The sequence below is a fragment of the Brachionichthys hirsutus genome, chromosome 3, assembly GCF_040956055.1.
Source record: "Brachionichthys hirsutus isolate HB-005 chromosome 3, CSIRO-AGI_Bhir_v1, whole genome shotgun sequence".
Taxonomy (NCBI): domain Eukaryota; kingdom Metazoa; phylum Chordata; class Actinopteri; order Lophiiformes; family Brachionichthyidae; genus Brachionichthys; species Brachionichthys hirsutus.
Window position 1 is genome coordinate 12,832,365 of NC_090899.1, and position 15,086 is coordinate 12,847,450.

Genomic DNA, 15,086 nt, shown 5'->3' on the forward strand with positions numbered 1-15,086 from the left:
AGCCACTCTGGCTATTCATCATAAGTCTGTAGCAGGCAGATAGGTCAAAAGAAATTATATTGCTCTAAAGAGTGTGTCTCCTTATCTCTCAGTACCAGGGGAGTGGGGGACACGCCGATCGATGCAGTAGCTGCCGTGCACTCCTTGCAATTATCAATAGCTGATTTTGTCTTCCTCGGGCTGCATCTATTAATACCAGATAATAACAGGCGTTTGGACATAACTTCCAAGGAAGGGGGTGATGAAGGAAAGGAGGAGGATGAAGAAAAAGAACAAACTTTCTGCAGGACGACCTTGTCAAGGAACGCGTCGCTTGTATGAGTTGGACTCAGGGGAGTGGACTGAAAAGACAGCAAGAGGGAGAGAAAGGGGGAGGGATGGGGGCCCCCATCCCTCCCCCTTTCTCTCCAATCTGATTAGAAAAAAAATCGTTACGTAAATTTTGTTTAAAATAATTTTGAATTTAAAATAGTATATGTTTGACGCATTAAAAAAATACTAATAATTAATAATTGCATATATTAAAACCACTGAAATATTGAATGACCGTTATATAAAGAACAAATAAAAGAGGAACTGTCCTCTTTAAATGTGAGCTGCGGCTCCGCACATCCTAATCCTTCAACCCCGTTCTCATTAACGTGGACATTCCTCACGCATCCAGATCTGCAAAGCAAAGGGTTAATGTGTTTATCAGCTGGCATCAATGCGCGTCTTCTTTATTCTCCATCTCTTTTTAATTGTGACCACGCATTTGCAGAGAGGGGAGATATATATTTAAGACATCAATAATTATATTATGTTTAATACGATGATTTAAACAAACCATGCATGACTTACATGACGTCATCAAATAATATTTATTCTCACAGTGCATCGCTCGGATATCGTTACTGTCAGCAAAGGGCAAATCCCACTCCCAGGGGTTGCCACTGTGTTTGTCCATAAAGCAGAAATAAAGTTAACGTAAAGCGTATCAGGTAATGATGGAGAGCCTCTGGAACACAAAACATTCCCTCTCGTAAAAACTAAATACTCCTCGAGATTAATATGACAGTTTATCTGTTACGGGCAGCGGCTGAGATATTATATGATGGGAGGTCAAATGTGGGTGTTCAGGCTGCAGTCTGAGGACGATCCATCCAGCAGCAACGTGGTGGTACATCCTAGCGGTGGCTCAAAGCAATGGGCTGAACCTTCGCTTGGGGGGGGGGGGTGAACTCACACACAGAGCGCAGTCCCCACACAAGCGGAGTATGTCCATTACCAGGAGACCAACAGTGCTCGGGCTGTCAGGAGGAAACTTCAAAGTTGGCTTCGTTATGAGCCCCAGCCTGAAGGGGAGACGCGGGTTTGGCTCTTTGATCTGGAAAACGAGCGGCGTTTGAGTGTTTGCGCACCAAATACCCAGAAAAGTCACTTTTGGAGCGCGCACCGAGGCGGAGGCGCAACCGGGAGCTGACGCACGGGGAGGGGAGGAGGACGAGCTGGACTCATCATCAGAAACGGTCCGGCTAAGTCTCTTTTGCGAGACGAATGACTTTTTTGATCACACTGAACCCGCTGTTGTTGCGCGGAGGACTGTTGAATCGCGGCGGCGCTTTCTGAGGGAAAAAGCGCGTCAAAGTTTGGAGAGCGGAGCTGCGCTATTTAAAAAAAGAAAAAGATGACACTTTATTGATCATGTCAAGAACTTAATGCTAACAATTCAAACTGCAGCTACGTTACCGGAAAGATGTCCATATAGAGAAAATAAAAAGCTGGGACCGTCTCGGGGGCTGAAAACGTCGCTTCATTTGGGAGGCGCGTGTTCGACGCCGTGTCGCGCACACATTCCCGAGAAAGAGAAAGTGCGAGAACTGAGCCAAACTGTCGAGATACTTTGTGAGAAGGACGTTCTCTGACACTTGGGATGATAAAACTCGGACTGATGAAGAGGAGCGTTAGAGAGGAAGCACGGAATCCTGAGCGCGCGTGGAGTCGGTGCGCTTCGTGAAAGGAAGGAGAACAAAAAAGGGAGGCTGACATGTTCCTGCTGAAGACCCCCCCTGTGAGCTCGGCATAACAAGAGATTCGGCGTGTTGTTGTGTTGTTGGGGGAGGTTGGACAGTAAAGAGAAAAGGAGACGAAAGTCTGAGGGAAGCGGCTAATTGCGTAGTCCGTCCCTCATTACCATATCCAATGCGCGTCCGCGCGTCCGCTGGACTCCAGCCAATCCTCCCCGCCTTCACACGGCGCCGTTAATGCCGAGGCATTATTCACTATCATAATTATTATACAGACATGCGCAATCCGACGCGCAGCGGCGGCAGCCACGCCGGCTAATTTCACTTTTTTTTTTTTTTTTTTTTTCCTCCACTCCGCCACCAGACAGTTTGCGAACTTTTTCTGCGTCGATCCATTCGCTCTCCGCCGATGTATCTGCAAAACGCAGAGACATCTCGGAGCGCAAAAGCAGAAGCCTCGCCAGCACTGACGCAATCAGCATGTCCCGACGCAAGCAAGCCAAGCCGCAGCACCTCAAGTCGGACGAGGATCCCGCACTCGCCGGGGTTGTCTCCGCGCACGGTGAGTGGACGCGGATCAGCTGGAGAGTCTCTGCTCCAGGTCTTCTTTCAGCAGCTCCTGCTGTACACACTATTGTTGTTTCCTCACCGGGGTGTGGAAGGGGCTTTTTAAAACTCGGTTAAGTTTGATCCTGAATGAAAAGTCGTTTGGATTTATTTGGGTTATTGTTTGGTTTCCGTTATGGTTCATTTCTGGTGGTTTATTACGCATAAATTCGTAATAACCCTATTATAAGCAGTCATTAAACCAAGCGTGCCTTTATTAATCGTGAGGGAAGTGTGCGGTTCTCAGCGAAGAAGTTGTGCCATGTTTTATTCCTAAACCTCCGTTTGGCGTGAATGTCCCGCAGGCTGCATCCCCCGATCGGCTGTTGCTTGATGGATGACTTATAGACGATTAATATAATTAATGCACTTATTCATTTATAGCAGTTTCTTTTGCAGTATTTGGCTTTAGTATATATCAGAGGCCCCTTTGGACGGACCTATTCCTAAATGCATTTATTTTAATTACCTCCTGCATGTCAAACTTCAAAGTATTTTTTTAACAAGTCCTCGAAATCTTACAGTTTACTATATGTGTGTGTGCGCGCACACGCACAAATGGGCGTACGCAAAGAAAGAGAAGTTGGAAATATTTGATTCTCTTTTAGAAGTGTAATTCTATTGCTCATCGGGTATGCACAGAAAACATGCAGGTTGTTCAAGTTTTTAATTATGAAAAAAATCTAAATGGTCAAAATGTGAATTTTCAGTCTGCGTTAGTGTCTCCTGTCCCTCAGCGCGCCTGTCTGGCTCCGAGAAGAGCAAAATGCGGATTCGGTTGCAGGTCGAAGCCTTGTTTTGTTATGGAAATGTTTTTGTTTACCCCCTCACATAAATTTAGCACACTTGATTTGTTCCCTTTTGCTCACAATGTCGACGAGCTCGGTTGACAGAGCTCGTCCTCTCCATGCTGCAGAAAAGGCTCTTTCACGCTGTATTCTCTAATCATGCTTTTACGCACTAAAACGACCATTATAGAGTTAAAGTCACATCCTAAGAAAGGCGTAATGCTTTAGGAATTATATCAGCAACGTGGCAACGGCCGACATATAATTCTGCTTAATTTATAGCGCGCATATCACATTATACGTGCGTGTTTTGATTTTTAAATAATTTTAAATTGATGTTTTTTTTTTTTAATGAAATCGTATTGTAGAACATGCTAAGAAAATCCCATTTTATCAATGACAATTAGAGCCAGATCATTTAGTATTTCTATACAGCATGAATAAACACACACACACACGCACACGCACACACACACACACATCATTCTTCTTAAATCATAATAATCACATTTCATGGCGTCGACTGTCAAAGATGTATTTCATTTAGCCCCAAAAGGTGGCTGCTCCGAACAAATCACTATTATTTTTACATCACTATAGGCTCCTGTTGGTCAACACACGCACACGCGAACATACACGCGCGCGCACACACACACACACACACACTTTGCAGGGCTTCTTTACAATAGAAATGAGTGATGTAATCCCTGGGGAGCAGCTCTTGTTGCTTGGAGGGGGGGCTTGCACCGATGTCTCTCGGTTTATTTATCAGCTGTGTTCAGTAGATATTTACATTTGACCGTAAATATTGTTTCTGCTTTAATGTCGAGATCTCCTTTCCCAGATTTTGCGCAGATACTAAACATCCCTCAGGTCGCTGTCCTGGGGGGGACCATGAGATGAAAAGTGAACTCCCTCGTCCTGATTTTAAATGTACATGCAGCCCAAATTTATTTGATTATTATTATTATTATTATTATTATTATTATTTGCAATTTGAGAAAGAGAAAACAATCTAATGTTGATTCCGACCCGACAGCGAATAAGTGCAGAACTAGAATTTTAAAAACAACAACAACAACAATGGTTCCTATATTTTCTGCCATTTAATGCCCATCATCCTACATGGATGTGTAGCAACCACACACACACACACACACACTTACGGTGGCTAACCTATAGCATTCACACTGTTATGTTGGAGACTGGAAGTGACCGTGGAATGCCAGTCCTCGTCGGGACTCTATACTATAGCTCGCTTGTTTTTAAGGCGTACGTTGCACTGAAACAATCCCAAGCCTTTGGCAGAGCACAGGGCGCCCATACACACTTAAATAAACCTAATAATACCATGTCTCATCCAAAGCTACCTCACAGACAAGCCACAAATTTCACACTGTCAGGATATCATTGCAGCATGATCGGATTCTCTGCTGCCTATTGTCGCGGTGCAGCTCGTGACGACACTATTGATTGCTGGCCTTGACAAATCATTGCATATAATGTGGAAGGAATTCAAAAGTTCCAGTTGTCAGTCGCTGCTTCATTCGGACTTTAAATCCATATATGCTGGACTGGTGGCAAAGAGAAAGTCAAGCATTCAAGTGGTGTTGTAACTGCGCAGAGACACACATAAAACGAGACTTGAAACAAAGGATGACAAATTTAACAAGCTTTTGTCTGAACGTCTTGTTTTTAATCATTTTTTTTCCCTAGATCATTATTCTCTTTTTAACTTTTTTTTTGAGAATGTCTCTCACTGGTGTCTAAATGCATTTTAGTGAGGAAATCCTCTTGAAAAGAGAAAGAAAAAACTAAGATCAAGCACGACTATACTTGTGTGGTATATCCTGTCCTCCTCAGGCCTTCTGGACACTTGTCCCCATACAAGCATGGGTGATGGGTTGTGTGTGTGTGCGTGTGCGTGTGTGTGCTTAACCTTTGTTTAGCCTTGGCTAGCCAGGTCCTGCCTTTAGATGTCAAGCTCCTTGTACAATTAGAGCATGTGTGCCGTTGACCTTGGCAGTACAGCTTTACTCGTGTCCGAGAACAGTGACGGGCTTTTGATGTCGCCACCGCTTCCTCTTCACCGGCGGCTGTGGAGGTGTGCAGAGGAATGTGTGGGAGGCGCTGGCTCTCATGCTGCATATGAACACTTTTGTGGTTTAGAGACATTTCCCCAATTAACGGTGGAGATGTACAGCAGCAGTTTAACCCATGAAAATAAATATATGATCCAAATTAAAGTCAATATTTTTAATGTTGGCTGTAGTTGAATTTCTAACATTTCATTTCCAAACACGTCCAAACATGCATCTCGTTATGAGGCACAAAAAAAAAATATAGTGAGGAAATCCATGCTGACACTGACAACATGGCTTCCCTGCAGTGAGGCTTTGTTTGCCTTTTGTTTTAATCCCCTCTCACCGCTGGCTGCAGGCCTCTGGACCACCCACATAGTTGCGCCAAAGATGCCTTCAAGAAGGCACTCAAATATGGCTGTGTCTTAATTACTACTCAGCACTGAACACACGCCCAACATGTAAGGTCCTGATTAGGAGGAAGGAGCAGACAGCAGAGTGAGGACTATTTCACAGCAGATTTCAGCATAGGTCTAACGAGACCTCTGCTGAAAAAGTACATTTTTTGTCATTAGTGGATTTTCCTTGGCAGACATTATTTGTGTTCATTTCGGTTATACTTCCAATGCTTTATCTAGAAAGTACAGGCACAGAGGATGATTTTGGATGGCTTAGATGTTTAGAATGACTGATGATTTGATTTTAATCAAAAAATAAAAAGTGGAATATATTTCACGTTAGAATTTAGTCTCGACACATATAGAATTAGAAATGAGCTGAAGGAAATATCATCACGCTAAAAGACAGAAACTATTAACCATGCCTTTGGCCTGCTGGTGACGGGAGTCCAGCAGATCCTCCTCCTTGTGTCGACCTCTTCTGTAAATCCGCATCTTAACGGGTGACACAGTCATCCTGGACAGAGTGCCGTCATTGAATACTGTGTTGCAAATGCTTACACAAACAAATCGTTAATGTTTTCGCTGTTCAACATCTGCAGGCAGTGACACAAGCCTCTCTGTTAGTGCAGATATGACTGTATACCACACTGCAGTCACGATGACCAGGCCGATGACACACACACACACACAGACACACAGAACGGAGCTGAGGATGCTCAAGGATCTGCGAGTCAGAGGATGCATGCAATCGAGGAGAGGCTTCATCTGGTTGTGGACATGGATACATCGCTGTGCAATATATTAGATTAGGGAGGTTTAATACAAATTAATCTAAATCCTGAGGGGGAAAAATCTGAGAATTAATGGACTGTTGGAATCTGATTGTTTTGAAATGAAGACTTTTTTATAGGTTTCAATTAAAGTGAGTGGAGATCGAATGATCCTTTACTGAGAGACAATCTGTCAAATGGACAAAAATATAAATATACAAACACTTCTTCTTAAATAATCAATTTCTTGAAGAATAGCGCTGTGGCTTTGTGATCAAAGAGTCCAATGAACAATTCCCCCCTCCTGTCTTCTTTTGCATGACTTTCAGTGATGCCTCTCTTTTAGTCAGGGTTGTGATTGTTCCTCAGACGCTTGAGGAGAATGCAATCGAAAGGGGCTAAAAGAGCAGTGGACTGTCTGCAACAATAGAAAAAAAATATGGCAGTTTTTTAAAGTGGTTTTTGTAGTGAAATGACCCATTTTGAATGAAATAGAAGCATTTTTACCTTAACACAGAGTCAATGTTACCAGTGTCCGTGTCTGTGCGTTTGTGCATTTACTCAGTATACGTGCAAACTGGTCAGAATTGGAGAATTTGTAATTGCTCAATGCCTGGCTCTGTGTCTTTCACAAAAACAGTACAAAGCATGAATACCCCAGTTAGCATGCCAAATATTTCTATGTGAGATAGTGGATGCACAGATTCAATGCTTACAATCACCCTATTGACTGCAATCATCTTAATATTTGCATCTGAGTAAAATTAAGACTTTTAAAGGAATGGCATGTAGTTGTTGTTTTTTTGCATCCTTTTCTTTCTCATGCTAGAAGAAAATCAATACTCCCCTATAGATGCACACACATGCACATAGACACACATGCACCCTTTTTCCTCTTGCAATGACCACAAAATGTCGCCTTTACGCAGCTGTACAATGGCATGCTTCTGTTTTCAGTTTGAGTGCGAATGGGGATGCAAATGGGATTATTGTGAGATTACTATTGTGTACAGTGTTACATAATTCACACGCATAAAAGCATGAAGTGGCACATACATGTGGCTCATATTGAAATACTCCGTAATCGTGCCATTGTCACCAACTGTCAGAAACCACAGCATAGCCTCACCTGAATGTTGTCTTTTATTTTTATTAAGTGACTGGAGACGTTTTTTTTATTTATACATTTTGTGTTTCTAACTCTTAAATGTTTATAATTGAATAAAAAAAAATAGATTAGAAATAAAAATATCAGCATTCCTTTTACTGCATGTGCTTACAATGAATGTTGACTAATTGAAAATGCCACGTGAGAAAGGCCCGCTCAAATGAACATGAGCATTTCAAAATCAAATTCCCAAAATATGTTAGACGTAGAGGGGGGAAAACATACTTGAAGATCAGAAATATAAAGCTCTCATATTTTTATAATTTGACAAGGAAGGTCTAAAAGACTCTAGATAAGACGTTATTGACTGAAGGAGCACAGCATGCGTTTGTGTTTTATGGCGGTTTATCTATATACATACACACTCACTGTCTATACGTGTGACAAGAATGTGTCAGAGTGTGTGAGGTCAGAGGCACACAAAGGCCCCCACTTGTAATCGTATGAATGAATAAAAAAGATTGACAGTAATACCATTCTAATAACTAATCAGCTCAACACAATGCCTGCTCATTTGTGTTGACCTTTCAACCCTCAATTATGGAAATGAGTTCTGCTGTCTGCTGCTGGTCTAAGGAGATTTTCAGCCTGCTGCCACGTGCCGCTATTGTTTTCACCGGCCTTTTTTGCTTTGGATTTGAGCTTGTGAATTATGGAATGTAATAGGTAGTTACAAAAATATTATGTTTTTTTGTATAAATTTAATTTTTATGGAATTTATCAGAAAATCAAAGTCAGATGATATCAATATTTGAAGTGAAAATATTACATAATTAAAAAAGGAAAATGTGCATACACTCCATTTAATATATATATATATATATTTAAACTTTTAGTATAATATGTGATCAAATAGAAATATTATTTTGTCCACGCTGCCTGTTGTTAGGAAGGTAATCCTGAGCTTAACCAATATCCTTCTGGTGATGATTTATTGAACTACTGACACATTGATCACTCATTACCCTATTTATAGAAATTTAATTTGGGTCAGAGACTATTAATTGGTACAAGCAAATGTAGCTGAATGTAATCAGTTATTTCATTGAATTCAATTTGATTTGGATCATAGAAATTCCCATACACGTTGAGTAACATTGCACAATTAACTCACAGATGAATTGATACTTTAACCTCTTTCGCAAGAACCGTCTTCAAGTGTAACAAATCACTTCTATTAAGAATAATGTTTTTTTTTTAAATTTGTCCTGATATTTTCTAGAATTTGTGTATAAGTAATCATATTACCAGGTATATGCTGCATCTTTGATGCTAAACTGAAACGTACTGGATGCTGTGGCGGTGATTGAGCACACTTCCTACTCGTAATGAAAGGGAATATGTATACAGTGGTGGATACGCATCAAGCATAGATCTGCTTTAACATGAGAAAATACACAGACAAGGAAGGCCGTAAGTACGTAGTTTTGATCAGGTGTGAAGTGGGTCGATGTTCAGATCTTACGCTGGCTTGTTTGACTCTTGATGGTTGCATGTGGAAGAGGAAGTGGCTTACTACAACTGTGATTAAACATGTGTGACTAATCAGAGACTTTGCTGGCACTAGCATGTAATTTGTTGAGTCTTATTTCAGAGACCATGGGCGACACACACACACGCGCAGAGAGAGAGAGAGAGAGAGAATGGACTGGATATTCCAGTGTCGGCCCCTTGTTTTCATTCAGGTCAGGAGAATTACCTTTGCAATGCTATCAGAAAATGCCCAGCCATTCGAAATGCAGGTGGAAACGAGTGGGCTTGATAGCAGAGGAGAATCCTAATGGGGCCATCAAAGTCCTGATTTGTACCCAACAGAAGAGGCAGCTGTGATCTGTATGAAATATTGGAAATCAATACTTTCTATGGAATTTCATTAAGCGGCAGTATCCACAATTGATAGGCCCTCATAATTTGATGGATTGCACAAAGAAAATTATTAGCTGGCTCTATGGAGATGGTGTGAAAGAACAAACATGGGTCTTGAGAATTGGTGAACGAGGGCAATTTGTTCAGAGTAAAAAGGAGAAAAAAGAAAAGAAAAAGAATATTGATTTTGATTATGTTAAGAGAGAAAAAATCAAAGGTTAAATCTTTGCAGCGCTGCACTGCAAAATACGCGAGGATTTTTATTGATAATTTATTCATTAATTCTTCTCTTTCTTGCCCCCTCCCTTTTCTCCTTTCCCCCCTTCTGTCCCCTCACCGCCCCCCTTCCTTTAGCCCGAGGGGAAGTGCTGGATGATGCCGACAGTGGGAATGAGAGCCGCAGTGGCAGCGAGGAGACACATGTATGTGAGAAGTGTTGTGCTGAGTTCTTCAAGTGGTCTGACTTCTGTGAACATTTAAAGAATTGCACCCAAAAACCCCTGGTGCTCATAGTGAATGATAATGAAGACACACCTAACCCCTCCCAAGAGTACTCTACAGAGCCCTCCCCAGTCCCCAGCTGCTCCAGCGAGCAAGATGACAGCGAGGACCCCAGGGAAGGCAACCAGAGTTCTGCTGGTGAGGGGGATGACATCCCAGAGACAGTGACCTTAAATGAGGTCAATGTCTTAGAAAAGGAGGATGAGCAGATGGAACTTGAGTTTTCGCCTGAAAAAAATATGGATCCCGAAGAGAGAGACCTGACATCCCCCGAGCCAGACGGCTCTCTACCTCATCTCGATGATGTCCTTCCTTCCACTGTTACGAGCTACACCATGCCCAGCACCAATGTTACCTTGGAGACTCTGCATGGCACTCGGGTTGCAGTTGCTCAGTTTTCACAGAGCGTGAGGGCAGCAGTGGGCAACGGGGTTTCCACCATGGCTATTCCCATGATCCTCGACCAGTTGATGGCCCTCCAGCAGCAGCAGATACATCAGCTCCAGCTGATCGAACAAATTCGTAGTCAGGTGGCGTTGATGAACAGGCAATCTGCCTCGCAGCCTGCTCTCAACCACCATCAAAGCAATGCTGCTGGAAGCCAGGGCCATGCACCCTCCTGTGTTCCTGCTGTTGCAAGTCAGCTTCAGTTACACAACTTAATCACACCCCCTGTCCATCAGCTGCCAGTTAGGCTGCCAGCCACTCTCAATGGTCAAGGCCCTTCACCCTTGACCTCAGCAGGAGAAGGGCTTCTCGCTCATGCACCACAAAGTGGCAGTCAGCCATCTAACTCTTCGAACCCCAGCACATCCTCCAATAACTCTGTATTTCCTCCGCACAGAGGTAGTGGATTGTCATCTCTACTTCCCTCTTTCTCATCCTCAGCCATGAACAGCAACATTAGCACTAGTTGTAGTGTCACAGGAGTGGGAGGTATCATTAGCAGCTCAGCTCTTCCCAGGAACTCCACCACTCCTCCCTCACTCGGTCACAGCAGCCTCCTGAGCTCTGCCTCCAGTCTACCGCTGATACCTCACAGCTCTTCCAGCAGTGTTATCTTCCCCAACCCACTGGCCAGCATAGCAGCCACAGCCAATGCACTTGACCCCCTCGCTGCTCTGATGAAGCACCGCAAGGGGAAGCCCCCAAATGTGTCTGTGTTTGACACCAAGCCCAGTTCTGAGGACCCATTCTTCAAGCATAAGTGTCGGTTCTGTGCCAAGGTGTTCGGCAGCGACAGTGCCCTACAGATCCACCTGCGTTCCCACACTGGAGAAAGGCCCTTCAAATGCAACATATGTGGCAACCGTTTCTCCACCAAGGGAAATCTGAAAGTACACTTCCAGAGGCACAAAGAGAAATACCCACATATTCAGATGAACCCCTACCCTGTTCCCGAGTACCTGGACAATGTGCCCACAAGCTCAGGCATCCCATATGGAATGTCTTTGCCACCAGAAAAACCTGTCACCACATGGCTAGACAGCAAACCTGTCCTCCCCACGGTTCCCACTTCAGTCGGGCTCCAACTGCCTCCCACGTTGTCAAGTATGATCGGAGGTTTTGGGGAGTCTCCTAGCATTACCCCACTCAACAGGTCCCCTCAGAGGCCCTCTCCACCATCCAGCGAGTGTGCATCTTTGTCCCCTAATATCGTCACTGACTCTGGTCTAACCACTATTTCACTGTCCCCAAAATCCAGCCTAGGAAATGATGCACCTCCTCTCTTGAAACCCGAAGGAGTTCTTCTGCCTCCAAGCTGCTCTACGAGGCCGGGAGAGAACACAACCACCACAACTACAGTAACTCAAGTGGTCTTTCCCTCTAATATCACTTCCACAACATCATCAAACAGCGGTCAAATGTCTGAACCTGTCACGAGCCCCAACTCCATTTCTAACTCCGTTTCTCATCCTGTCCTTCCCATGCTCTCAGATCAGTTCAAGGCCAAGTTCCCTTTTGGGGGCCTGCTTGACTCTATGCAAACATCAGAAACGTCAAAATTGCAGCAGCTTGTTGAGAATATTGACAAGAAAATGACCGACCCAAACCAGTGTGTCATCTGTCACCGTGTTCTGAGCTGTCAGAGTGCTCTCAAGATGCACTACCGCATCCACACTGGTGAGAGGCCTTTCAAGTGCAAGATATGTGGGCGGGCGTTCACCACCAAGGGGAACCTGAAAACACACTTTGGTGTCCACAGATCCAAACCCCCACTTCGAGTCCAGCACTCCTGCCCTATATGTCAGAAGAAGTTCACCAATGCTGTTGTTTTGCAGCAGCATATTCGTATGCACATGGGAGGGCAGATCCCCAACACTCCGGTCCCTGAAAGCATGCAGGAGATGGACACTGACCTCCCACATGATGAGAAGAGCTTTGATGCAATGAGTAATTATGATGACGACCTTCTGGATGAAATGGAGCAGGCAATGGATGATGAAGCTGACTTTAAGGATCTCGAAATGGACCCATTGAAACCTTATTCACCTGGGAGCTCCCCACCGACTTCCATCATTTCCAGCATTGCTGCAATGGAAAATCAGATGAAGATGATCGACTCCACTGCCAACATGACCCGTTCATTTGGTCAAAGGTTTACACAGAACGGCAGCATCTTTGGTGGAGAGACGGATTGCTTTGCTACTGATTCCCTGTTTATGGGGGGGGATACTGAAGGTCAAAGCCTGGGGAGCCCCGCTTTGTCTGAGTCCTCTGGCTCCATGCAGCATTTGTCCCCAGCTCACAGCCATTCAGAAAGCCAGCTATCGAAGTCTCCAGCTACACTCAACAATATCAACCACAGCAATGCTACGACAGCAGAGGAGGGCCCGGAGAACAATACGGCTGGTTTGGCAACTGTGAAGTCGGAAAAATCTGAGACCCCATCTCCGCTGTCAGGAACTGAAGGCACGGGGGCCCTTGACCTGACTGCCACTCAACCTGGCAGGCACTTTATCAAGGAGGAGAGCCACTTCAACATGCTGTTTCTAAATAGAGATCGAGGTGTGTATGTGCACAGTAAACTCAAACTCAGTGCATTATATAAAGTAGGTTAATTATCTAAACAGGTCAACTAGTTAGTTATTACTAAAAAAATAAGGTACCAACATTAACGCCTTCTCAGTTTTTTTTATAAGAAAGTAAATATATGATATTTGATCACCAGAGAATTGACTGATTGCTAAATAAACAAAGTCCTAACACCTTATTTAGACAGTTGAGCTTGACAAGAAGGAACTCTTGACAATTTCAAGCAGCTGCCTTTGCTGCCATATGTTTCTCATGGTTTGAAAAAATGACGTATAGATTTAATCTCATTATTCTCACACTAATATGATCACTTTCTCTTCTTCTTTAGGGCTGAGCACTCCTAATCTGGCTAGCACTGCATCGAATATGATCAAAATGGAAATGAATGGACATGGGAGGTCTCTGAGCAACAACTCCCACATGCCTGTGAGCATCCAGGTTCCTGCTGCAGTGCCCCAGACCACTATGAGCCCCAGCATCAACCCAATGTTGGCTCCCCCACCTCCTCGACGTACTCCTAAGCAGCACAACTGCCACTCCTGTGGGAAGAACTTTTCCTCAGCGAGTGCTCTGCAAATCCATGAGCGCACACACACTGGGGAAAAACCTTTTGCCTGCTCTATTTGTGGAAGGGCTTTCACCACAAAGGGCAATCTGAAGGTACCAGTCAGTAATTAGAATATTACATTAATGGGGTTAACCCAGTTCAAAAGGCATGCCATGTAACATGCATCTTGATCGTCTTTTGATTGCTGGCTTCCTCAAGCCATTAGTCCATTTCAGATCTACTCGTATTCACAACTACATAAATAAGTTTCAATCAAGCATGGTTTAATTTATAGCTTAAATGCAGTTGTTCATTTCATCCCATCACTTTCCTAACTATGCATGTCTCTCTACATGAAATTTTGACCTGCTTCTCGCCCTTCCGGACCCATCAAACGTTTGTATATTTGACTTGGATGGGGGATTTGGGACTTGAACTGACAGACTCATGATGTTTCTTTTTATTGTCTTGCTTATTTTAGGTTCACATGGGAACACACATGTGGAACAACGCTCCAGCCCGACGGGGTCGCCGACTATCTGTGGAGAATCCCATGGCCCTGCTGGGCGGGGATGCCATGAAGTTCAGCGAGATGTTCCAGAAGGATCTGGCAGCTCGGGCAATGAACGTCGACCCGGGCTTCTGGAACCAGTACGCAGCCGCCATCACCAACGGTCTGGCCATGAAGAACAATGAGATCTCTGTGATCCAAAATGGAGGCATCGCACAGCTGCCTGTTAGCCTTGGCGGTTCAGGAATCACTTCTTTGGGAGCCATGCCGGGAGGACTGGACCGTGCTCACCGCGGCAGAAGCCCTCCTATGACGGGTATGGAGAAGGCTGGTTTGGATGTCGGGGCCAGTCGCCCCTTCTCCAGATTTATGGAGGAGAACAAAGAGATTGGTATCAATTGAAAGAACTTTTGTGTTAGTCCAACGTAGACATTTTGGCAAAGACTAAGAGTCTAACAACAGGAAAGAAACTGCTGATCCAGTCTGAACTCACGAGTACTATATTATGTACAGATTAAATATTCTTTAGTTTTTTTGTTTTTGAAACATAGTATTTAGTATTCATTAGAGGTCTTTGCCTTTCACCCATTCCTTCCTCACTTGATATTTCACCAATACAAAGAATACTTTGTCTCTTATTTGAGAATATGTCGTCTTGCAAGATTTGCATGGTACGTATTGGTTTTCATCGGTATGTTTGACTGCTTTTACGAATTCATTTGAAAGCGTGTTGTCTGGACCGAGCTGAGACAGAAAGGTCTGGCCTTTGTCTGGCAACCGTGTTACTGTTGCTCTTTTAAAAGGG

At 43.9% G+C, this 15,086-nt stretch overlaps 1 protein-coding gene across 1 annotated transcript; it reads left to right on the top strand.

The window, feature by feature from the left end:
* The first annotated feature begins 2,486 nt into the window (after positions 1 to 2,486).
* On the top strand, positions 2,487 to 14,683 carry sall3a (spalt-like transcription factor 3a). Its single transcript, XM_068760500.1, has 4 exons — positions 2,487 to 2,568; positions 10,041 to 13,196; positions 13,552 to 13,883; positions 14,252 to 14,683. The coding sequence occupies exons 1-4, from the start codon at positions 2,487 to 2,489 to the stop codon at positions 14,681 to 14,683; spliced, it is 4,002 nt and encodes a 1,333-aa protein (XP_068616601.1).
* Positions 14,684 to 15,086: the final 403 nt, after the last annotated feature.